This window comes from Diabrotica virgifera, chromosome 4, assembly GCF_917563875.1.
Source record: "Diabrotica virgifera virgifera chromosome 4, PGI_DIABVI_V3a".
Taxonomy (NCBI): domain Eukaryota; kingdom Metazoa; phylum Arthropoda; class Insecta; order Coleoptera; family Chrysomelidae; genus Diabrotica; species Diabrotica virgifera.
Genome location: NC_065446.1, coordinates 2,068,498 through 2,094,446, shown reverse-complemented (window position 1 = coordinate 2,094,446; position 25,949 = coordinate 2,068,498). Strand labels below are relative to the sequence as shown.

The 25,949-nt window shown below is 31.8% G+C and overlaps 1 protein-coding gene across 2 annotated transcripts in view; it reads left to right on the top strand.

The window, feature by feature from the left end:
• LOC114324397 (RNA-binding protein fusilli) overlaps positions 1 to 25,949 on the top strand; it is a 372,033-nt gene that overhangs the window by 227,627 nt on the left and 118,457 nt on the right. For both annotated transcript variants that reach the window (XM_050647923.1, XM_050647922.1), the window contains exons 6-8: positions 3,508 to 3,618; positions 14,509 to 14,779; positions 24,158 to 24,373. In XM_050647923.1, coding sequence (XP_050503880.1) covers positions 3,508 to 3,618; positions 14,509 to 14,779; positions 24,158 to 24,373 — 598 coding nt within the window. The remainder of the gene's footprint in view (positions 1 to 3,507; positions 3,619 to 14,508; positions 14,780 to 24,157; positions 24,374 to 25,949) is intronic.

Here is a 25,949-nt window from a genome sequence, read left to right as displayed (position 1 = left end):
ATTTTTTACTCAGAATTGAAATATCTATCAATTTCCGAGGTTATTTTGAGGTTAAATATTTCCACCCCCGACAAGGGGTGGTACCCACCCCCAGAGAAAAAGCACACATCGGCACAATATAACTTTTTTTTCTTTGACATATTATCTATATGTATGCCAAATTTCAAGTCAATCCAAGCGGTTTTTTAAAATTGACCGCAAAAACCGTCAAAGAATGGACTAACTGTAGATATTTACTTTTGTCTACACCTTTTATGCTTTCCATAATCTAAAGGGAGAACAGTGCAAAAGATTAGTGTGGCTCAATGGGCGATGGAGCGTGCTATGTTGGGCGTTTTAGTGCAAGACAAGATCCCAAACCGCCAGCTACGACGAAGATCGTAAGACAGTGCCATGCACTGTCATATACTTTTTCAAGATCTGTTGAAGCTAAATGTCTATATTCCGCTGCACTTTTATTTCAATGCAAGCTTTAGTTTAAACATATTATCTATAGGTAGGGTTACCATAATTTATTAGGGCCAAATCCGGACAGGGGAAAACCAAGGGGTTGTAGAAAATGTAAAATGTGAATTTGACTGTGTTGCTACCACGAGCCGAAGTACCAAGTAGACAAAAGATGAATTCTACTATTTTAAAAATATTACTAAAGAAAACATTGCTTTTAGAAAATGCTTCAAATATTTTTTTCCATTTGTCATGAGTGTTTGGGGCTTTTTTAGAACTTGGAGAGGTGGCTGCTCGTGCGCTGTTGACAATCAGTGCGACCAACTTAACTAGGTGCTGCGCAAAATGATATTTCCCGCCGTTGGGCCAAGTGTTTTCCATTTTTTTTAGTAAAGAAAAAAATCCGGACATGTCTTTCAAATCCGGACTGTCCGGACGAAATCCGGACGAATGGTAACCCTCTATAGGGGACCTTCCTGCGCGAAATCCTGCTTGTTCTTTCGGTTGTTTATTTATCGAATAAATGCTTCTTACTGTTGGTATTACTGATATGTCCCTGTAGTTCTTTGGTTCGGCTTTTGTACCTATTTTGTGGATAGGCGAAATATAAATATGTTCTAAATCTATTCTTCTTCTTTAACATCCTCTCAATTCTAGATTTATTTCCCCTGGACCTGGAGATTTCTGCAGTTTTGTTCCTTTTACAGGAACATTCTTAAACAGTTTTCTTGAAACAATTTCTCATATTGGTACTCTAAATATTTTGTTCCTGTATATAGTAGGTACATACTTGAAAATCTTAAAAATATCCCTGCTTCGTTAATTATCTTAATTTCATAGAAAACTGTGATATTAACTTAACGTTGGTAAAATGCTTTACTGATACACAGTAATTAGTACCCAACTCATTATCTTCATATTCATAATTTACGTGTTAATATGTTAAACGAACTAGTGATAGCTGGTGGTGACATATCAGAGTCAGGAGAGTATGTATTAAGTGCATGAAAAGGTAACTTTTGCATTTAATATTTATAATTCTTCTTCTCTCTTCTTCCTACGTTACAAATAGGCTCATGCCTGTTTTACTTCGGTTTTTAGCCTCAATTGACTTTGTCTGACCATCTTTTCCTCGGTCGTCCCAATGATCTTCTTCCATTTGGCGATTTGTCTCTTGCTATTCATACTATTCTATTTCTGTCATTCTTTCAATGTGTTGATTCCATTCTATTTTTCTTCTTTTGTTCCAAATGTTTATTTTCTCCATACCTACTACATCTCACCCGTATTTCCTCCCCTCTTACTCTGTCTTTTAGAGTATGGTTTGTTATTTTTCGTAAGACTTTCATTTCTGCTGTTTCCAACAGTCTTTTCGTGTTCGCCGTATCTGCTGTGTACGTCATTATCGGTCTTATTGTTGATTTATATATCCTGGTTTTCGTTTCCGTTGTGAGGTATTTGTCTCTCCAGATTGTGTTGTTGAGGCATCCTGCTGCTTTCTTCGCCTTGCTAACTTGTTGTTGTACTTCTTCCACTTTTCCGTAGCTTGACAGTTTTATTCCCAAGTATTCCGTTTCCATCACTTGTTCTATTATTTTGTTATTTACGACCAGTTACCATCGTTTCGGTTCCGTTGATATTACTATCGATTTAGTTTTCTCTGTTGAGAATTGAGATCACCTTGTTGTATATGAGCACCATGTCTTCGAATTCTTTAATAATTAATCTTTGTAGGTCATCTTCATTTTCGGTTGTTATTATGGCGTCGTTGGCGTAGCATATGATCTTTATTTAATTTTCTCCTATTCTATATCCTCTTCTTTTTTAACTTTCTGTATGAATTCAGCCATTATCCGATTAGTTATTAATGGGCTCAGCGAATCTCCATGTCTAATGCTAGTTTCATACTTGATAGCTTGCGATAGTTTTCCTTTACATCTTAACATGGCCATGTTGTCTTTAGACATTATATTCTCAATGGTTTTTTCTAAATCCAGTGATATTCCCTTTTCGTATAATAAATGTATCGCGTCCCGAATTCTCACTCTATTAAACGCTTTCTTCAAATCTATCATGCATAGATGCTGGTTTGGTATATTTCAGCGACTTTTCTTTTATTTCTCTTATTACAAAAACTGCATCCGTGTTTGATCTTCCTGTCCGAAATCCTTGCTATTCCTCTTGCAGAGTTATTCGTTCGTTTATTTTGTCGCTATTATTCTTGTTGTCAATTTGAGTGTTGTATTTAAAAGATTTATTGTTCGATAATTATTGGGGTCTTTCTTACCTCCTTTCTCTCTTACCTCATTTCTTGAAGAACATCAGCATGATCGCTCTCCTCCATTCATCTGGTATTCTGTTCGTGGTGAATATTTTATGAATAAGAAGTTGCAGATGTTGTACAAGGTTGCACCTCCATATTTTAAAAGTTCATTTGGTATTTGATCTTCTCCTGGCGACTTTCAATTTTTTAATTTGTTTATTCCTTGTTTCACATCTTTTTGGGAGGTTTCGGTTTCATCAGTTATTCTATTTGGAGTTTCTGGTAAAGATTCCTCGTTTTCTTTTTTAAACATTTCTGTTAGGAAGGCCACCCATGTATCATCTGTTACGTGTTCTATTTCAACTAGTTCTTCAATAAGAAAAGATAATGAATTTAATAAAAACAATAAGTTTCTCCCTGTCGGGAAATCGAATATTGGTCTCCTGCATGACTCTATTGGATAATATGGGATAGGTACTGATCACTCTACTACCGATAATAATATATGTACTAATAATTTATATTAGCAATGCAATGGTAGATTTAACTGACTTAAAATATACCTTTAAGATCAAGATTAATAATTTTTCCCATCAACTTTTACGATATTTTAATGGTTATTCTATTATTCGAGGCTGTGAATCCAAAAAACCAAATAACATTAAAATCGATACAGCCATTCTTGAGTAATAAATGGTCTAGTCTAACGTCTAACTACATGATTTACAACTGTTTTATATAATATATAGATATATATTTGTGGAATATAACATAACTTATTTTCTTTTTTGTTTTAGTTCAAAAGACGATGAGATTGACAGCAATTGCGTGGTAAGAGCTAGAGGATTACCGTGGCAAAGTAGTGATCAAGATATAGCAAATTTCTTTAGAGGATTAAATGTCGCAAAGTAAGTCTTTCTTTAAACCTAAAGGACACGGCACACATCTTATGAAAAATATAATGTTACTCAAATGCAATAAAATTTACATGAATAGATTCATCTCGAAATTTCATTCATTTCATATCATTATGCCTCTGTATCACTGCACGCATCATTACTCTGAATTTCGATTAATAATAGCGTAAATTGATATAAATAAATCTAAAATGAAATGGGTATGTACGTGAGTTAGAGAGAGAAAAGAGATTTTGTGATTCGCCAGTTCATAAATCTTTCTGCAGGTATTAAGGCAGAGGCTTACTCGTATCTTATAGAATAGATAATAAAGTAGGTATAATTTGATAAGTCGAACCAAAGTAGGTATATAGCTCCTCTAATCGGCGTAGCTCACGCTGGGTTAAGTTGTTTTCAATAGCGACTAGACTAAGTATTAAATTTATGAATGACAATTTTATGGACCTCAGAAATGTGATTTCCATAAAGTTTCATTACAGTCTTCGCCGTTATTAATCAAAATTCAGGGTTGTTGTTCAAAGTTGTATATACTTTTTGCTTACTGGACATATTACCAGAGAACGGCAGTTCTCGCCAGTGGCGCACACCCACACCCCCCTGCACGCGACACTATCTCGTATAAACGAAATTTTCGATTTTCTAAATCTGACGGAATTGAAAATTGTGCCAACTCCCACCTTAAAATTCAGGAAAAGACTCACCCATTCATATGTCAACCATCCATTTTAGTCCAAGGGTGTGGATTTTACGGCCCTTCCTATTTAGGGCCTGTTTTTCGTTCTCGTCCTTAAAACTCCCAAAAACTTCGAAAGTTAACCGATCTGAATTTTTTTTCTGTGTTTGAAGACGGGGTCAGGGCCGATTCAGAACCGGTGTAGTTTTTAAATTTTGACCACCCATAAGCCAGCTATAGGACTTGGTAGGTACAAAACGGCATATTAGTTGGGTGTATATATCTTCGGTTCAAGAAGAGACAGGAGAACCGAAAAATACACCAAATCAATAGTGTTGAGTTAAGCTTTCAAATGGTGTCCAAGCCTTCAGGATCAGACATACACACGGCTCAGTATCGCCGAAAAACTAAACTTTGAAAATTTTGGTTTTTCGACAATTACTCAAAATTTCAACCTACGAATTGCGCCAATAACTGAGCGTTTGTAGAAGGACTCTAGACGAATCTGACGGTGTATACCTAATATCCGGGAAAAGTCAAATTTTTAAGTTATAGGCTTCATAAGTATGATCCTATGGGAAAAATGGTTTTTCAAGCTCAATAATTCCTGTAATAGCTTCAGTTATCATATTTGACCTTAGATGCATCAGATACTACTTGTCAATACGTTTCAAACTCATGTTTAGTGATCAAAATCGGTTAAGCCGTTTAGAACTTATTAAGCTACAAAAGTATAATAAAATTAACGATTATTCCCGAAATGGGCGAGTTCATTAATCGGCTATCCCAATATTTTTTTTCAATCTGTTTCGAATAGAAAAAAAATCTAGTTTACCTACATTCGATGAACACTAGATCATTTGGGAGATAATGCGACAAAGGGACCATTTATAAAGCTTAACGCGTAATCGAGAAAAATTACATTCAAGTTCATACATTTAATTTATAAAAAACTTTGAAAAACTCCCGATACAAGAATAAAAAACCGCTAAACGCCTTAAAAATGAGTGGCGCATACAATATTCCAGCTACAAAAGATCTGATATGAATATTACGTGGCGCGAAAATGTATTTTCATTTTGATGCAAAATAAAATTTTAGTTTTATTTTAAACGATTTTTCCATAATATTTGCTAAATTTGAAGTAAACGCGCCACAAAAGAGTTTCAAAATTCAAACTGTATCAAAGTTACTGTTTTGCGGCGCTTTTTACTTCAAATTTAGCAAATATTATGGAAAAATTGTTTAAAATAAAACTAAAATTTTATTTTGCATCAAAATGAAAATACATTTTGGCGCCACATAATATTCATATCAGATCTTTTGTAGTAGGAATATTGTATTCGCCACTCATTTTACGGCGTTTAGCGGTTTTTTATTCTTGTTTTAGAACTTACGGTTATCTTTATATACATATAACAAAAACTCTGTCATTATAATACTCAGAATATTATTTTTCTTTTTGTTTATTGGTTGAAACTTTTAGTATCATAGATATCAACGCCTTCATGTATATTATGAAAACCAGGTTTTATGTCCGTAATAAAAAAATTAATAATTATAATCTCAAAAGCGAATTCTTCATTTCCATTTGATTTATATTTAGTAACGTGTCGTGTATCATTATTTTAGTTGTAATAGCTAAAGTTCGAGTTTTTGGTACAATTCTACAGGTACGTAGAACAATTTTACAATTCACTGGAATTCTGGAGTATACTCGAAAATATTTTGTTAGCTGTATTAAGGAGGGTTATTCCCCTATAGTTTCTACGTTCCCATTGATCACCATTTTTGTGTAGCGGGCAAACGATTCCAATATACCATTATTCCGGGATTAGTTCCTCATTCCAGGCTCTCAGTATTATTTTATATATTTGATTAGTAAGAGTAGCACCTCCACATTTAAAAAGTTCCGTGGGTATACCATCACTTCCTGGAGATCTATTTTTTTAGGTGTTTTATTGCATCCCGTACTTCTTGAATTGATGGAGGCTCTAATGTTGTATTGTTGCTTGCTCCTGGGGGTGGTTGATTTGGATCTTCTACTTCGATAGTAAGTCGTTCTTTATAGTGTTCCACCCACCTTTTCAATCCTTCTTCTTTTGTATTGAGTATGTTGATACACGGAGTCGAATTTTGAATTTTTTCGAGAATCACATAGCAGTCTTTTGATTTTTTCGAAAGATTTTCTGGCCTGTTCTATTCTCGGCTTTATTTCTAGCTCAGGATTTACGCTGATATCCATCCAATATTCCAGGTATTGGCTCGGTTGAAATACATTTTGGTTTTTTCGGATTGACATCACTTTGGTTTTCTTAATATTTATTTTCATACCAAATTGCTATAATTTAGTGTTTAAATGTTACAAGCAAGTTTTGTAACGAAAGTCAGTCGCCTGTTATTTTTTAGATAAATTATTCACAAACAAATTCAGTAAAATTTGGAATTTCTTGAATCATTTTTTTTTATTGAAAACATTGCGAGTGCAGTTAATCGATCCTGGCCCTTAGCGATTCTAAGGAAAGTTTTGATACGTTTCAATGCAGAGAGACATCGTTCTGTTTCTGCAGTTGTCACTGGCATCGTAACAAGTACATAATTGGAGAATTCCAATCTGGAATTCCAACTGGATAGTTAAAATCGTATCTTCTATTTTATTCATTATGCTTCCTCTTCTCCAAATATGTGCTTCACACCTACACAATTTGTAAGTTTTTACACAAATCTCCATTTTAAATAATCATTTATAATCCCGACGTTTGCACTTTGGTACATTCTTAATTAACAAATTTGGTTTCCGCATTTTTAATTTTTCTTCTAAATATAATGAAGAAAATTTAATTGATTTTAAATATTTCACGCTAACACTTACGTCCTCAAATCCTTCCATTCTTAATATAGTTCCGAAATTCGAACTTCATGAAAGCAAAATTTAAACATACGTGTGCCGTGCACGTTGAAAACACCAAAGTCATGCCGTAAGATCACATCCAACTTGTGATCCTGTGGCCATCTAAACTTGTGGGCTAGAGCGGGTAGCGGGGTGGGTGGTGAGTTGTATTTCGTCGTATGAAAAGTCATTGGTATAGGAACCACTGTGAGAGCGGTGAACGCGGGGTTCTGTCTAAGGCCTCGCATCCGTGAACTTTCTCCTTTGAGATAGAATAAAAATAATTAAATGTTACCTATTAGATACTTATAAACTCCTTGGATCTGTTATTTCGAATTTCAATTACTGTATAGTTAGATTAAAATGTTATTTATAGAATGATAAATATTACATATATGAATGTTGGTGTGAAAATAATTTTGGGGGTTCACGTGCACATGTGCACTTATGGAGAAACCGCCACTGATTGCATCCCGTACTTCTTGAATTGATGGAGGCTCTAATGTTGTATTGTTGCTTGCTCCTGGGGGTGGTTGATTTGGATCTTCTACTTCGATAGTAAGTCGTTCTTTATAGTGTTCCACCCACCTTTTCAATCCTTCTTCTTTTGTATTGAGTATGTTGATACACGGAGTCGAATTTTGAATTTTTTCGAGAATCACATAGCAGTCTTTTGATTTTTTCGAAAGATTTTCTGGCCTTTTCTATTCTCGGCTTTATTTCTAGCTCAGGATTTACGCTGATATCCATCCAATATTCCAGGTATTGGCTCGGTTGAAATACATTTTGGTTTTTTCGGATTGACATCACTTTGGTTTTCTTAATATTTATTTTCGTACCAAATTGCTTACAGATCGAGTTGGTCCTGTCGATGAGTCGTTGTAGACCCAAGTCGGAATCCGCAATCAACACCGTATCATCGGCGTATCTGATGCTGTTTATATTAATTTACGCCATTCACCTTGACTCCATCCTTGGATCCTCCAGAGGCACTTTAAATAGAAACTCGGAATAAAGATTAAATAGCAGAGGTGACCCAATTTCTAATAACTGTCTTCTGCTAATTTCTACTTCTGCGGATGTGGAAGTTTTTCTGGTATTTTGTTTCCGGTATAAGTTTTTTAGTAGTTTGACGTCTTTCACATCCAAAAAGACTTCTTGCAAACGTTCTAATAATAGGTCGTGTCTTACTCTATCAAATGCTTTTTCGAAGTCTATGAAGTCTGTTGGTCGTAGAATTTTTGGGACAGAACTAGTGAACTAAACTAACAGGGGTCCCCTCGTTTTTATACCGGCCTTGAATCCAAATAGATTGTCTCCATTGATTGTTTCGTAATTTTTATAGATTCGGATATGTACGACTTTTAATAGGACTTTTATTGCATACTCATAAAACTTATCAGTTGGAACTCGTTGCAGTGTTGTGGGTTTGGCTCGCTCTGTAGTGGGATGAGGATTTATTCAAACCAGTTTTTGGATATTTTTCCTGTATCATAAATGCGGTTGAATAAAAGGACCAAATATTTCAATATTATCTTCACTGATTTGTTTTAACTATTCTGGGTATATTCCATCTAGACCTGGGCTCACATTTGTTTTAAGTTGATTAATCGAGGGCTGAGAACCATAAGGTTCCAAGCGCCATTTCACAAATTTTTCAGGAAACAAATTTCTAACTTCAAACTGCCATAACTTCGTTATTTAAAGGACTGTAAATGTTAAAATTATTTTATACTACAATGTGGTAAGTTGTGACACCGCCTCAAGTTAATCTCATAAGTAAGATTTAAATGTATTATTATGTACCATTTTTACGACGTCTGCAGTGTACTTGGAACCTTAATGCACTAAAAGTCTTGTACTTGGAACCTTATTGAATTATAAGATAAACAGTTCACAAAAAATTTAAAATTTTCCAAAATGTTAATAGCGCAATTGGTGAAATTAAGCAATAAATTTCAAAATAAAGCGAACATTAATTTATTCATAAATTGAAAATCAGAACAAAAAACAAAAAAAAAACATTCTTACTACATTAAGCTTAAAAAACAGCACTTGAAATGAAAATAAAAAAATACTTACCTAAATAATTAGGTACATTATGAAAAAATGTACATACCTAATTAAATTTATCTTTTTTTTTTGAATATATCACAATGTATTTGTGGTCAGTTGGGTAACCTACAACACAAAATTTTGACCTGTTCTCTTATTTCTAATAACGTTAATATGTTTTTCTACGAGCGTGCAAAAATGTCTACTTTTGCGCACGCGTTTTAGTTTAGAAAGTTTTACTTTTCCGCACGCGTTTTACTTTTCCGCACGCGTGTAGATATTTTAATATGATCTTAAAATAATTATAATACATGCAATAAACTAATATTTAGATATTATTTACTATTTTATTTCAAATGTATCTTATTGTGTTCCTGTTTTAATGAAATTAACGCGACAATTCGATGAAATAAAATTATTTTGACAGAATATTCGAAAGTCAAATCGGTAGACAATAACAGTCGTTTTGAATCATCGTCATGGAAACCAAGATCGTCGTCATGCTAACTAAATATATTGAAAGTTTGGTTTTGACAACCTTGTCAAAGAATTAATTTGTGTATGTATTTTCATATTAATTAAATTAATTGATTAAGATTTGGTAATTTTTTAAAGACTCTTAGAAAAAATATAGTTCCTAACTCTAGCAGAAAGTCTCTTTTCCGCACTCGACTGCTTGCCGAACTCCCGCTTCGCGTCGTTCGGCAAACTGCAGTCGCGTGCGGAAAAGAATGACTTTCTGCACATGTTGCAGGGGAGTTGGCCCCCTGACATTTTTTTTTTAATTTTTTTTTGGACAAAATTATCTACCTTAATTTTATATGATGTAGAATCAAAAAATACATACAACCCTTAATTTGCACTCTTCTATCACCAACCCCTATTTGTTAATAGCCATCTATATATTTACATCTATAAAACTCTATTGTCACAATGTTAGTTTCCATACTCATCCGAGACCGCTTGACCGATTTTTATGAAATTATATACATATGTATATTCGGTAGGTCTTAGAATCGGTCGTAATCTATTTTTTCTACGAGCGTACAAAAATGTCTACTTTTGCGCAAGCATTTTAGTTTAGAAAGTTTCACTTTTCCGCACGCGTGTTACTTTTCCGCACGCGTGTTACTTTTCCGCACGCGTGTTACTTTTCCGCACGCGGTTTTTACTTTTCCGCACGCGTGTTAATTTAGATATGTTAATATGGCGTTAAAGTAATTATAATAGATGCAATAAACTAATATTTAGATATTATTTACTAATTTATTTCAAATATATCTTATTGTGTTCCTGTTTTAATGAAATTAACGCGACAATTCGATGAAATAAAATTATTTTGACATAATATTCGAAAGTCAAATCGGTAGACAATAACAGTCGTTTTGAATCATCGTCAGGGAAACCAAGATCGTCGTCATGCTAACTAATTATATTGAAAGTTTGGTTTTGACAACCTTGTCAAAGAATTAATTTGTTTATGTATTTTCATATTAATTAAATTAATTGATTGATTAATTGATTAATTAATTAAAGACTCGTAGAAAAAATATTGTTCCTAAGTCTTGCAGTAAGTCTCATTTCCGCACTCGACTGCTTGCCGAACTCCCGCTTCGCGTCGTTCGGCAAACTGCAGTCGCGTGCGGAAAAGTATGACTTTCTGCACTTGTTAGGAAAGTAACAAATAACTATTTTAAATTCACTGTATTTTTTGACTGATGTCCACCATCCCATTAATTTAAACTATTTATTAACATTAGAAAACAATGAGTTGGTATACCGTCTATTGTATAAACATATTTTAGATATTAAACTTAAATTGTAATTGTAAAATATAGAGTAAGTATTTCTTGTAAATTGTTCTATATTAAAAAAAAAGAAAAAATATAATAAAAAAAATATAGAAAAATTAAAAACAAAAGAAAGAAAAAATATATATTAAAAAAATAATAGAAAAAAATAATAATTAAAAAAATTATATAAAAAAATATGTAGATAAAAATGAATGACGAACTAGGACAGTTGATAGTAAGAAGCTTTCGAATTAATTAGAGGGCCAAAGAAGAATGTTGCTGTGGAACTCTTAGAACATCATTTAAAACAAATATATTATAAAAAATTATTAAAAAAATATACAAAAATAATTATTTATTAGTAGAATTGTTTATTAGAGATTAATATTAGTATCAGTTTTAGGATAAGATACGAAAACAAATGACTAATAAAATAAAAAATAGTAAAATTGGCGAATGGATTTAGTGTCCGCAGTCATACAGGGTGTCTGCGTAACTTGGAACCATATGGGAAACTTTTTTAATATCAATTTTACGAAAAAAAAGTACTTCTTTATAAAGTGCTCTGCATAGTAGGGATGGCGGTTTTTGACAAAACACCGGTTTTCGGTTATACCGGTTTTTTTGCTTACGGTTTAACTTGGCGGTTATAACCGGCCAAAAAAACCGGTTTTTGAAAAAACCGGTTTTCGGTTTTTTTAATCCAATAGGTTACAAAGTTACATTTACAATACACTTTAGTTTGCGATACTCCATTCGACTCGATATCAATATGATCAAAATAGTACTATTGAAAGAACATGTATTACTTTTAACACGTTTGTATATTTGTAGAATAAGTACATTTTAACTCATTTAATACTTCCTGTATGAGTGTATCGTTTTGAAAACGTAGCGAAATTCTTGGAGATTCTTATTCGTAATCAGTAATTCGATATTCATAGTCAGAGAATTATTTTTGGTAATGAGAAAAAGTCATTCACCCACTTTCAATGTCAAGAGTTAAGTGTGAAAAATAGATGATGTTTGCGTCTAATTCAACCAGATCACTTCTTATGTAAATATTATGATTACAAATACCTTTTCAAGGAAATGTTATAGTAAAACTTAATAATTATTTCTGGCTGATGTGAGATTGCACTTTCAGTTTGCTTCTGTATTTTATAAAATAAAATAAAATTTGAATTATGGTTTTGTTTGGAATAATTATTACTTGAGAATAATAATTATGATTGGGATCCAAAATAATACCTAACCTAATCCTAATCGCCCTAAAAACCTAATAACCGGTTTTTACTTTAAAAAGAAAAAAACCGGTAATAACCGGGACAAAAAAACAACCGGTAAAACCGGTTATTGCGAAGTAAAAAAACCGGTTTTAGGTTTAAACCTGTAGGTTTTTCCCATCCCTACTGCATAGTCTAAAACCTAAGATGCAATCATCAGATATCAAATTTTGTCAACAGTATACGAGGTATGTCAAAAAATATGAATTTCGCATAAGAGCAAACTCACTTTATATTTCAAAATATCAAAAAATTTTATTATGAAAAGTTATTTGTAATTAAAAACCATATTCAAATATGCAATAACAGCCTTCTACTTGAAAAAAAAAATTTCTGAAATTTTCCTAAATTACTGATTCCGAACATCATTTTTATTTATTAGACATGTAATAACTCTTTATTAATAATTTTAGGAAAAAAAGTTATGCTTGATAAAAATCTGTGCATAGTCTAAACCTTAAGATGCAACCATCAGTTATCCAAGTTTGTTAATTTTATACGAGGTGTGTCAAATAATATGAATTTAGAAATTCTTTCTATTCCTTGGGGGATCCTTTAAGCTATTAACAAGTTTTCAGCTTGCTATTAGTAAACATTTTTTTGGTATGCGGGATCCAGGCACGCGTAATGCGTTATCTTCCAAAATATTATATGATTCATATTCTTAAAATGAATGACTGAATGTCTATTGTATTATACTATTGTTTAATACTAATAGAATGCAATAAATATCAACAAACATGTAAATATAAACAACAAGGCAAACTATGTTATGTCAGCTATAATGCATTTATCATCACTGTCATTGGCCGGCAATATCGTAAGCAAATTAACTCATAGCGTACCTAATGCTATTAGTAATAATAAAAACTAGTCTTTTCACAACGTGTTTATTAAAAAGGCTGGGATTTTCCGTTTATTAAAAAGCTCGGATTCATTATACAATATGCATTAATAAGGTTAACATTGCCACAATCTTAATAAACAATTCCGGTTATTTTTTTGGACCTGGACAAAGAAATGTGAGAAATCAAGTACGAACAGCAAATGACTGGGTCAGGACATTTTTCTTCTACCTATGCTGCGCCTTCCTTGTATCTTTCCCTGCATAATTAATTTTAGGAGTTCATATCTGTCACCACGTGTTATATGACCCAAATATTGTAGTTTTCTTATTTTGATGGAATCCAGTATCGCCCTGCTGTTCTCTATTCTTCTTAGTACTTTTTCATTGGTTATTCTGTCTGTCCAGGAGATTCTCAGCATTCTTCAATATGTCCACATTTCAAATGCTTCCAATCTATTGAGACATTGTTTATTAAGAGTCCATGTCTCCACACCATACAAAAAACGGAAAATACATAACTTCATACTTCGGTACTCGTTTTCTAAGATTTAGGCTGAGATCTCTACTAAGTACATAATATTTGTTTCATATTATTGAATGCACTTTGTTCTCTTAAATCCTCTTAATGTTTGTGTACGTTCCAATTAAATTATTATTGTGGTACCATTAATTAAACACAATGTTTTTCAAACTCTTTTGTCTCTTAGTACTTTTTCGATAAGCCAGTTTTTATCGAGATACGGCTTCTTTTTTCAAAAATTTCAAAATTTCTGAGTACCCAACAAAATGTAAATTATAAATACATACGTATTAATACCAGTTCTCTACAATCTTACTTAACCATTTACAAATATTGTAAATGGATTTGGTGGTGGATTTTACAAATAATGTTCAAAATATCTCGATAAAAATTGGCTTATGGAAAAGTACTAAGAGGCAAAAAAGTTTTAAAAAGATTGTCTTTAACAACTAATGGTACCACAATAACAATTTAATTGAAACATACACAAACCATTGGGGAGAGAGGTTTAAGGGAATATAACCCCCATAAAAGTTGTATGGGGTGTACAAATTTAAGTTTTTTTAAGATGATCCTGCCATAAAAATGCCACATGTCTATTTTCAATAAAAAATCTGTAATAGTTTTCGATATATTGGATAAAATTGATTTTTATTTTGTAACTTCAAAGGGCCGTAACTTTTTTATGCGCACATTTGTACTAAGGTAAGTTAGGTTCAATTGAACTATTTTTCGTCCCAGATTATGTGATTTAATGTACGACCTATCTTTTTCTTACTTCTTCTTTTTTAAATGCTAAATATGTAATTAATTTTAGGGGTGGTGTAGCTTTGTGTTTGTCAGCACAAGGACGACGAAACGGTGAAGCTTTAGTGAGATTTGTTAGTCAAGAACATAGAGATATGGCGTTGAAGAGGCATAAGCACCACATTGGTACTCGATGGATAGAAGTGTATAGGGCTAATGGGAATGACTTCCTTGCTGTCGCAGGTGGCTCTAGCTGTGAGGCGCAGGCGTTCCTTTCGAAAGGGGCTGTTGTTATCATTCGGATGAGAGGGTTGCCGTATGATTGCACGGCAAAACAAGTAGTAAGTATATAATACAGTTATAGTCCGTTCTTTAACCGGTAAAATATTGCAAAATCTCTACATTTTAAAGAACCGCTTGGATTGACATGAAATTTGGCATACACATAGCTACAAAAGTCAAAAGAAAAAAAGTGATATTGTGCCGATATGTGCTTTTGCCCTGGGGGTGGTTTTCACCCCCTCTTGGGGGTGAAAAAATATTCGTCCAAAGAAAGTCAGGAAATTGATAAACTGGCTAATTTTAAGTAACTTTTGTTCTATAGAGTTTTTTCACTAAGTCAATACTTTACGAGTTATTTGGCAGTGAATATGTTCATTTTTTCAATAAAATAACCACGCTTTTAGACGGTTTTTTGCAAATAACTCAAATAGTAAGTATTTTGTCGAAAAAACATTCTGAGTAAAAGTATAGCCTGTAAAAATTTTTAAAAAATGGTGTATATATCACGTCTCTACACTTAGTAGAAGCAGAGTTATAGCTAATGAAAAATAGGTTCATATTCGTCAAATTCCAAATGGAATACTTTAACGTGAAATAACCAAAAATAAAGCACATTTCGGGGAAAACTCATTACAACTTGTTTAAAGTGTTTAAAAAAAGCTTCATTTTTGTTTTATAAAAAAATTTCTAGCATCAATATTAAACAAGTTACGCTCAAAATAAAGTTAGTGTCTTTTGGTTTTGGTAAAAATATCGAGCATAGCACCCCCTAATTAGTATCTTAAATGAACTTAATCGTTACGACTTCACAAGTTTGTTGACTCGTGTATATGTTGTTTATATGATCTGTAAGTTTCATCGGTTCAAAGTCCTTATTATTGAAAGGGCTGTAGTTAAAAGGGGTTGAACGAGTCACCGATCACGAATGTATGCAAATTTAGAAACACCAAATCTTAATAAATTTTTGTCTAACAGAAAACCAAAAAAATATATAATATTCAGAAAAGCAAATACTCTGTAAGTGTCAGCTGCATGACACCAGACAAGGATAGCATATGGAGAGATATACAGTAGTAGGAGCAGTACATACAGTCTCCAGTGAGACACATTTTGGCAGATTTCTCAAAATAAGGAGACTTTTATTTAGTTTTTTGCACAAGTTATTAATATGTAATACTGTCCTAAAAATCCAATCTCGCCGACTCCATCATTTATATCACCCACATCTCTCATTCTGAAAATCACTTATCTAGTTTTATTGTTGTTCAGAACCAGCCTATTTGCAGCAAACCATTGTTCAGTTCTGTGTCGTGCCACCATAGAACCCTCCAGCATGTCCACCAGGAACCCTCCTCAATATTATCAGCTGGGTAGGCCACCATAGTGTCATCCGCAAAGAGTGTATATTTAGCATTATATTCCATGTTTGGAAGATCGTTAATATAAATCAAGAATAAAATAGGGCCCAGTATTGAACCCTGGGGTAGTCCCATATTTAACACACTCTCTGTCGACAACACTCCACCAACCCTCACAGCCTGTACCCTATCTCTCAGATATGATTTTATGAGCTCGATACTCTTAGAACAAAAGTTATATTTTTCTAATTTCTGCAGGAGGATTTCATGGCTGACCAAGTCAAAAGCCTTGCTCAGGTCACACAAAAGGACTGAGTTAACTTGTAGTTTATGAGATGACTCCGTATTATACAATATAAGGTTTAAAATACCTAGAGTGGTATTTTTATTTTTGCGAAAACCAAATTGACATTCTGAAAATATATCATTAACCTCAAAAAATAGACCATTGACAGTGTCATGCATTCTTCCAAAATTTTCGAGATAATTGGTAGCAGTGAGACTGGCCGATAATTTTCTGGCAAGTTTGAGTCTTCTTTTTTGAAGATTGGACAAATTATTGCTTTTTTAAGGACAGATGGAAAAACAAATTCTTTGATGCATGTATTAATTAGCTTAGTAAGTGGAAATATTATGATATTTTTTGTTGTTTTTATTGTTTTTACATTCAGTAAAGTATCATTAGATAAACATTGTTCAGAGAGCATCAAAAGCACCCCAACCTTGGATTTTTCAATCAAATTGGTGTATCTGCAATAGCGATAATCAAAATCGTATACAACTGAGTCCTAATTTTCCGGTTAATATAACAATTTTCATAGCTTTGATTGTATAATTTATTGGAGAGTTGTTACTGTTCGGTAGAATATGCGTGAAAACTCAAAAATTTATCAGTTGGAAGGGTTTAATCAACTTCAATTAACTGTTACGTCCCACAACGCCATTAAAAATAACTATTTGTGCAGTTGAATGTTTTATCAGTTCTATTAAACTAGACGAAAGTTAAAATTAAAACTTTTAGATTAGGTTGCAGCAACGAGTGAAAAATTTGGTCTATCACTAAACATAAAGAAAACAAAATTCATGGTTATATCAAAGAAAAGCATTAGAAGCATCAATCTACTCGTAAATAATAAGACGATAGAACGAGTTCAGAATTATTACGATGATATTCAGACGATAGAACTATTTAGGGACAAATATTAATGAAACAAATGATTATAAATATCAAAGAAATCAGAGTTAGAATAGAAAAGGCTAGAAGTGCATTCAATAACATGAAACCAATATTATGTAGTAGAGATCACAGCCTAAATCTCAGAAAACGAGTACTAAAGTGTTACGTATTTTCTGTTCTTTTGTATGGTGTGGAGTCATGGACTCTTAATAAACAATGTCTCAATAGATTGGAAATATTTGAAATTTGGAATGCTGAGAATCTCCTGGACAGACAGAATAACCAATCAAGAAGTATTAAGAAGAATAGAGAACAGTAGGGAGATACTGGATCAAATCAAAATAAGAAAACGTAATATTTGGGTCATATAACATGTGGTGACAGATATGAAGTATGTAAATTTCAGCATATTTTGAAGAATATTGTGTGAGATTTTCTACAAATCATAGAAAATAAAGACCTTATTTTTCTTGTAGTGTGGATGATAAGCCTCCTACTCGCTTGTACCCAATAATAAGTGAATCAATCACCTATTAAGTTTTCTAAAAACCTTACATTATCTTTAGAAAACCGGATTTTTATTCCGATTTCCTTTATTCTTTATCAATGGATTTTGAAAAGGAATTTATTCTTTCTTTGAAAGTTTTCCTTTTTCGTGTATTTTCCATCATGTTAATTAAATTATCAACTTCCTCGACAGCCGCAATACCTATTAAACACATTTTTTTTATTATATACCTACTCACAAAACAAATTAACCAAAAATAATATATTTTTCTCTCTGCTGACTTTGACAGTCATAAAATAGGTTATACCAGACTTAAGAGGCTACAGTAGCGATCAACAGGTAGCAACAAACGCGGTCCAAGATTGCGGCTGTAATTTTGAATATTTTGTCGAGATATTTGGCACACATATTCGTAATATAATAAAGAATGGCGGTACAGAGCCCAATCTAAGAAATATATTAGTATGTGGAAATTACTCTGTAATTAAATACAATATTAAAAAAATGATCCTGTACCGCCATTAAGAAGAACAAAATAATAAAATTTCTTCAAATAAACTTTTTTATCCCATGCCTAGATTTTGTGTCATTTTGGACCTACTAAATTTTTTTATTTCTAACAAGAAATCGAACATATTATAACTAATAACTAATTAGGCAACATAGAGAAATTGTCACTGTCATTTTGACAAACCTGCGTCAGATTTTCTCTTATATGTTCTGTTATCTTTGTCGATATCTGTTCAGTGCAGTAATGTGTTATTTTAAGAATTCGTTATTGTTATTTCATAGGACAGTAGTGTTTATTTATAGTTAATTTATTATATTTTTGTGCAATAGAACTAAGTTGTTCGTCTGTTTGAAAAAATAGATTATTGTTAATTGTGAATTTTAGTTATATGTAGGTCTGTAGGTAGGTAAGTATATTTTACGTAAAAATATTTCAAATTCTAATGCGAGTTCTTTTATTCTAAAAATATTATCAATAGTTTAACAAAATGGGAAAAATTAATCAAACGAAAAATAAAGTGAAACCTTCCAAGAAAAAGTCCATTAAAAACCGTGCCAAAATTATGCGAACATGGAAATTATGAACTAAATAAAACACAGCTCTCGTTTCGCTTCACAACGAAATGATTATTTATTATTACCTATTATTTCGTGCAAATACCTACGTTAACATAAAATTTTCACCCATTTTGGTTTATTTTTATAAATATTTATTTACTAATAACAAAATTGTTTTCTATTACTTCCATTTAGCGCGCCTATGAGTTAAATTGTCAAAATATTGATCTTAGATACTAGGCTATTGATTATATTCAAAATAAGATAGCTAAAAGGAACTACAACGTTAACGGGGTTTTATTATTTCATATGGTCAATGGACATCTATATATGAAAAACCGCGGAGTGCTACCATTTAAAGGGGTGCGTTTTTGAGAAATGGGTGAATTAGTCCCTGGGCACAGGTTATATTAGGGTGAGTTCTATGCACTTTTGGTACAAACATATCTACATAAAAATTGTTCCTGGTTAAATTTCCTATCTAAATATCACTTTATAAAGTCAATGATACTTTTTTTTACAAAAATATATTCAAAAGAAAAAGCACAAAGAAACCCAGAAGAAAGAAATTTTGTTTTTTGTCCCATAACTTTTGTCCACGAGGATATAGGTATAGACATTGCTTTACAGAAAAAAAATCTACATATTTCTTCTTTAAAATGCTGTTTAGTAGAGGTAATTAGGATTTATAGTTTTCGAAATATGATTTTTAAAAGTTCGCCACTCACAGCAATTTTGGGCAATTTTCCTTGTTATTTCGCAAATATTGTTCTGTAACTATTTTCTACGTAACTTTAGGTATATGCAATGGTACACGTAATAGGAATAGAAATCAATTACCTTTAAAATGGTCTACTGTATATCGTTGTACGACTTTTTTTTACAGAGATTATGGTTTTTCAAGGTTTTATACTTTTAACGATTTTTTTATAATATAATATAAAAATAAAATAATATATTATATATATAATATATATTATATATTATATATTATATATTATATATTATATATTATATATTATATATTATATATTATATATTATATATTATATATTATATATTATATATTATATATTATATATTATATATTATATATTAAATATTATATATTATATAATACCTAATACAAAAAACTATTATTTTTACATTTTTTACGATTATTTTTCAAATTTGTCATTATAAATTTTTTTTCTTGTACATGAATATACTATAAATTGCTCAATAAAGAGGGCTTACTTTCTGTTCTTTAAAATGGTGTATCATCTATATTTAAATATATAATGGAAACCGGGTGATTCCTTGATATTTTTTTACCTGTATTATTTAATAATATTTCTTTTACAAAAATTACATAAACATTAGTCTTAGAAAACATCACTTTAGTTAAAATTATTTAAACGTTGACATTTAAAAAATTTTCAAAATCTAAGTCCATCTCTTCGTTATTTTATTAGCTTCAATAACTTCCTCTGACACCTCAGTTATCTTAGAGTTCCCACAATTAGTACCCATGCACATGCACCCTTTGCAGAATATTGAACAACTAATTCCTATCTTCCTACAACCGCAGTTTTTTGTACATCCTTTGGTACATTTACATGCTATTTTTTCAAGCAAAGCTTGGGGTGCAGGAGCTTTGACAGTAAATATTGGAATTAATCCATATTTTGAAGTTTGCCCGGCCGAGTCAAGTGGATCCAAGGTATTATCTATAAAAAAATAAGCTTCAATCATAACACACAATCCCATAAAAAAGTTATAATGGGGAATTTAAAAAATAATCCTAAAATCAAAAATCGTTGCAAGTACTTTTACATTTTGAAAAAGCATATCTTATTCAAAAATAATCCTAGAATTTTTTATAATACACCATTTTAAAGTAAACAGAATAAGCTATATTTTTTATTATATAATATATACCTAAATGTAGAAAAAAAGTTATAATGGGAAATTTAAAAAATAATCGTAAAAAATATAAAAACTCGTTAAAAGTATAAAGTCTTGAAAAAGATAACCTCTTTAAATGAAGTCGTACAACATTATACAGTAGAATATTTTAAAGGTAATTGATTTCTATTCCTCTTACATGTACAATTGCATATGGCTAAAGTTACGTAGAAAAAAGTTACAGAACAATATTTGCGAAATAACAAGGAAAATTGCCCAAAATTGCTGTGAGTGGCGAACTTTGAAAAATCATATTTCGAAAACTGTAAATCGTAATGACCGCTATCAAACATTATTTTAAAGACAAAATAATGTAAGTTTTTTTTCTGTGAAGCAATGTCTATACCTATATCCCCGTGGACAAAAGTTATGGGACGATAAACAAAATTCCTTTCTTTTGGGTTTCTTTGTGCTTTTTCTTTTGAATATATTTTTGTAAAAAAAGTATCTTTGACTTTAAAAAGTTATATTTAGATAGGAAATTTAACCAGGAACAATTTTTATGTAGACGTGTTTGTAACAAAAGTGCATAGAACTCACCCTAATGTAACGTGTGCCCAGGGACTAATTCACCTATTACTCAAAAACGCACCCCTTTAAATGGTAGCACTCCGCGGTTTTTTCATATATAGAGATTCATTGACCATATAAAATAATAAAACCCCGTTTACGTTGTAGTTCCTTTCTATAGTACATAATCAATAGCCTATACTGTCAAAGATTACCACTGTTTCGATGACCATACGAAAAAAGGTATAATACTATCTCCCGAAGTTATATTGATGACGCGCTATTGTTTGCCCTTAAACAAGGGTGTGGGTCGGTATAAGCTTGGACTAAATTCTTATATCAAGTATAACCTATATAATATATGTAAGTTGTTCCATGTTTATTGGTAGTAATTTTGCCTATACCTGATTTATTCTCAGTATAACTTTTATACCTACTTGGTTTATTAGTAACAGTGTATATCCCTAACTTTCGTAACTTATATAATATTATATTATACAGAGTGGGTGAAAGAAAACAGTCCACATCGATATTTGGCAGTATTTATTAGATTTTAAAGAAATGAAGAAACAGGTTGATTTTTGATCAAAGGGGGACACATTTTTACGGTACATACATCTGTCATTTGTCAAATCCCCCCTTCCATTCCCCCCGTTATTTTTTAAAAGGGAATAGGGGTCGTATGCTACCTCATTTGAAAGGTTATTCAATTCTCTACTCATTAATATTAACATTGACATAATTATTTTATACAGGGTGTCCAAGAAAAATTATTTTGAATTAAATTAATTGACACAAAAAAAGAATGTATACAATTTTTTTAACTGAAATACATTCTACTACTGACAAAAAACAGAAAAATGTTTATTTGACAAATAAATATTGTTTTTCGCTTAAATTCAATATTCAACTTACCAGGAGGCAGATGGGTGGCAGCTTGAACATTGAAATTAAGCGAAAAGCAATGTTTATTTTTTTAAAAAACATTTTTTCTGTTTTGTGATAGCAGTGGAATGTATTTTGAATTAAATAAATTATATACATTCTTCTTTTTACGTCAAATAATTTAATTAAAACAATTTTTTTCTTGGACACCCTGTATAAATAATTATGTTAATGTTTATATTACTGAATAGAGAATTGAATAACCTTTTAAATGAGCTAGCACACGACCCCTATTCCCTATTTAAAAATAAGGGTGGGGGAAGTGGAAGAGAGGGGGTTGACAAATGACAAAGTGTGTACCGTAAAAATGTGTCCTCCTTAGATCCAAAATGACCTGGTTCGTCATTTCCTTAAAATCTAATAAATACTACCAAATATCGAGGTGGACTGTTTCCTTTGGCCCATTCTGTATAATATATACTTATCTATTGTTATGCTCTACTATACCTATTTATTTAGATTTATTAGCAAATTCTTAATTTAATTGATTATTCAATTTTCTTATTTACTGCCTCTGTAAAAACACAACTAAATTCAAATTAAATTTTCCAATCAATTTTATTCTCAGGGCTAATTTTGTATTTGATACAATACCTGTGATCTGTGGCTTCTAGTATTTCTAGTTGCTTACTTCTTCCAGGGTGGAAACAGGGAAATTAAAAACACTCAAAATCATATAAATGTAATCTATTGTTTTTACCAAATAAGCCTTGTACATATGATTCAAAAAATACTAAAATTTAACTTTGTTGCAACAATCTTAATAAATTAAACTCTAACTCTGATATCTCCTTGTTTTGACAAAAAAATTAATTTAATTAATTTCTTCTTTGCTCATACTAGATTGAATGAATTTTTCTTTTCTTCTTTTGAATTGATTTCTCAAATTTGAAATGACTAACTGCGTTAAAAAAATGTTCAATAAACAAATAAACAAATATGGTTTTGATATAAACAAATTTTCTCTATTCCGAAAAATGATTTGACTAACCTTTTGTTTCTTCACTCCTTCGTTTTCAGGATTGCGCCGTCCTTAATTCTCCCGACACGTACTCTCTGGATGTTGCGAAAAAGTCCCTCTCATCAAAACTGCTTCCAAGAAAAACACACAGGACTTGCTCGAATTCTATTACTCAGTTTTCCTTGCTCGATATCTTGTGCACAAAAGGATAATAATCAGCTACTCGTTCTAGACAAAACAAAGGAATCTCCCTCGGACCAGGAAAATTAACTCTTCAACCGGTCGAAAATTTGGTTTCAACTTGATTCTGCTCGCAAAGGCTGATCACATCACTCTACACTGATTACACACTTTTAAAAACTCGACTGCCTTTTATCGATGTTCATTACACAGTCCCCCTTATTTTTCTCTGAAATCCAGACTCTAACATTCATTATCCCTTCTCCCAATATTTTCCATCCAATCAACAACAACCTCTCTCAAACCATTTATTTCTTAAGAAACCAAATATTCTTCCACATAACTTTTCCAATTTGTCAAATTTCAAGAAATATCTTAATTAGTTCTTTTCTACTTTCTACTTTTACATCTAAAAACTAATACAATTTGTTTACCAAATTAAAAACCTTCCTGGAAAAATCTTAAAAACGTCATTGTTCCAGTCAACGCTCTGTCCACTTTCTAATCACCGAATTTTTTTGTTAATGTCCCGTCCATTTCGTCGAATCATTATCACTAATCGTTTTCATTTTTCCGAGACACTTGTTTAATAGCAAAATTAAATTCTATACAATTTTGGTCATATACAGGGTGATGAAAAACGATGATCTTATGGGTTTTGATATAAATTCTACAACACTATATACTTACATTTAGACGTTATGTGTTTTTTACTTCTACCCACAGAAACATACCTTTTTAAAAACATTTTTAATATTTTACTAACACTATTTTTCTTTTCAGTTGGACTTTTTCGCCAGTGGCGAAAACTCGTGTACGGTTTTGGATGGGGTGGATGGAGTTCTTTTCGTAAGAAAACCTGACGGACGAGCGACCGGAGATGCGTTCGTACTATTCGCAACCGAATCGGATTCCCCCAAAGCTCTCTCCAAACATAGGGAATGCATAGGTTCTCGATATATCGAATTATTTAGGTCGACAACTGCTGAAGTGCAACAGGTAATTTTGTTTCTGTAGACATTACAAATAAAAATAGGATGCTTTGTATGCATGTTTAACCAGATACTATATAGGGTGTCCAGAAACTCTACCGAAAAACGAAGACAGGAGATTCCTCAGAAAATTTTAAGACAATTTAACCCAATTCATCTAGTCCGAAAATGCTTCTTAAGGGAGCTAAAGCTCTTTGAAGATGGCGTCTTGGAATTAGCTTTTCCTTAATATCTCCAGAACGCTTCCATTTAGAAAAACGAAAATTGGTACACATATTTATCTTTCAAAGATAAATCGATTCCATCCATCGCAAATTTCTAGTACCGGTCATAGGCGTCCGTTTTGGGTAGGGCAACAGTTATATTATCGCAAACCTTTTTTTCAGCATTTTTGAGTCTGGATTATTAAAATGTAAGGTATTATAGTACTAAAAGGTACTCTTAGTTTAAGTCGATAGGATACACCGTTTTCTAAAACAACCGATTTGAAAATTTTTCGTTTTTGAAGATTAAAAAAAATTAAAAAAAAAACTATTTAGAAAAACGAAAACTGGTACGTTTATTAATATTCCAGAGATGAATCGATTTCATTAATTGCGAATTTCTACTACCGGTCATATGCGTTTGTTTTGGGTAGGTCAACGGTTATTTTATCGCATAACTTTTTTGTCTTTAATTTTTAAGAACTAAGAACTTTTGACTCTGGATTATTAAATTGTGAGGTATTCTAGTTTTAAAAGTTACTCTTGCTTTAAGTTGGTAAAATATACCGTTTTTTTGAATTCATTTTTAAATTTCTTTTCAAATTCAGGAAACGAAACATTTTTTAATCGATTTTTCTAGAAAACGGTGTGTCCTACCGACTTAAAGCAAGAGTACCTTTTAGTACTAGAATACCTCACAATTTAATAATCCAGTATTAAAAATGATTAAAAGTTAAATACAAAAAAGTGACGCGATAAAATAACTGTTGCCCCACCCAAAACGGACGTCTATGAGTGGTACTAGAAATTCACACTAGATGGAATCGATTTATCTCTGGAAGATAAATATGTGTACCAATTTTCGTTTTTCTAACTAGAAGCGTTCTGGAGGTATTTAAGAGGATCGGTACGTATTTTCGGCTGCAATGCTATTCAAATGGGGATTCATTTTTTTCGAATCCTGAGAAAACTAATAAGTATTTTTGAAAAATTTAAACGCAGAATGAAAGATTACGTTATTAGCGAGGGCCGAAAGTCCCTGAGAACTTCTATAATGTTTATTTTAATAAGTTACAGGGGTGAAAAACTAAGAGAAAATTTAGAGTGATTTTTAATTTCAAATATATCATTCAAAATAAACTTTTTATCTATTCTAAGGGACTTTCGGCCCTCGGTAATAATTTAGTCTTTCATTCTGTGTTTAAATTTTTCAAAAATATTTATTGGTTTTTTCAGGATTCGAAAAAAATGAACACAATGCCGTGGTAATATTTTCCAAATCTACCTTTGTCTTACAACGCACTCAGCCGAATATAATGTTCTCAGCATATATTGTCAGTCAGACACTGACAATCAGTGACAATTTTAAATATTTGACAT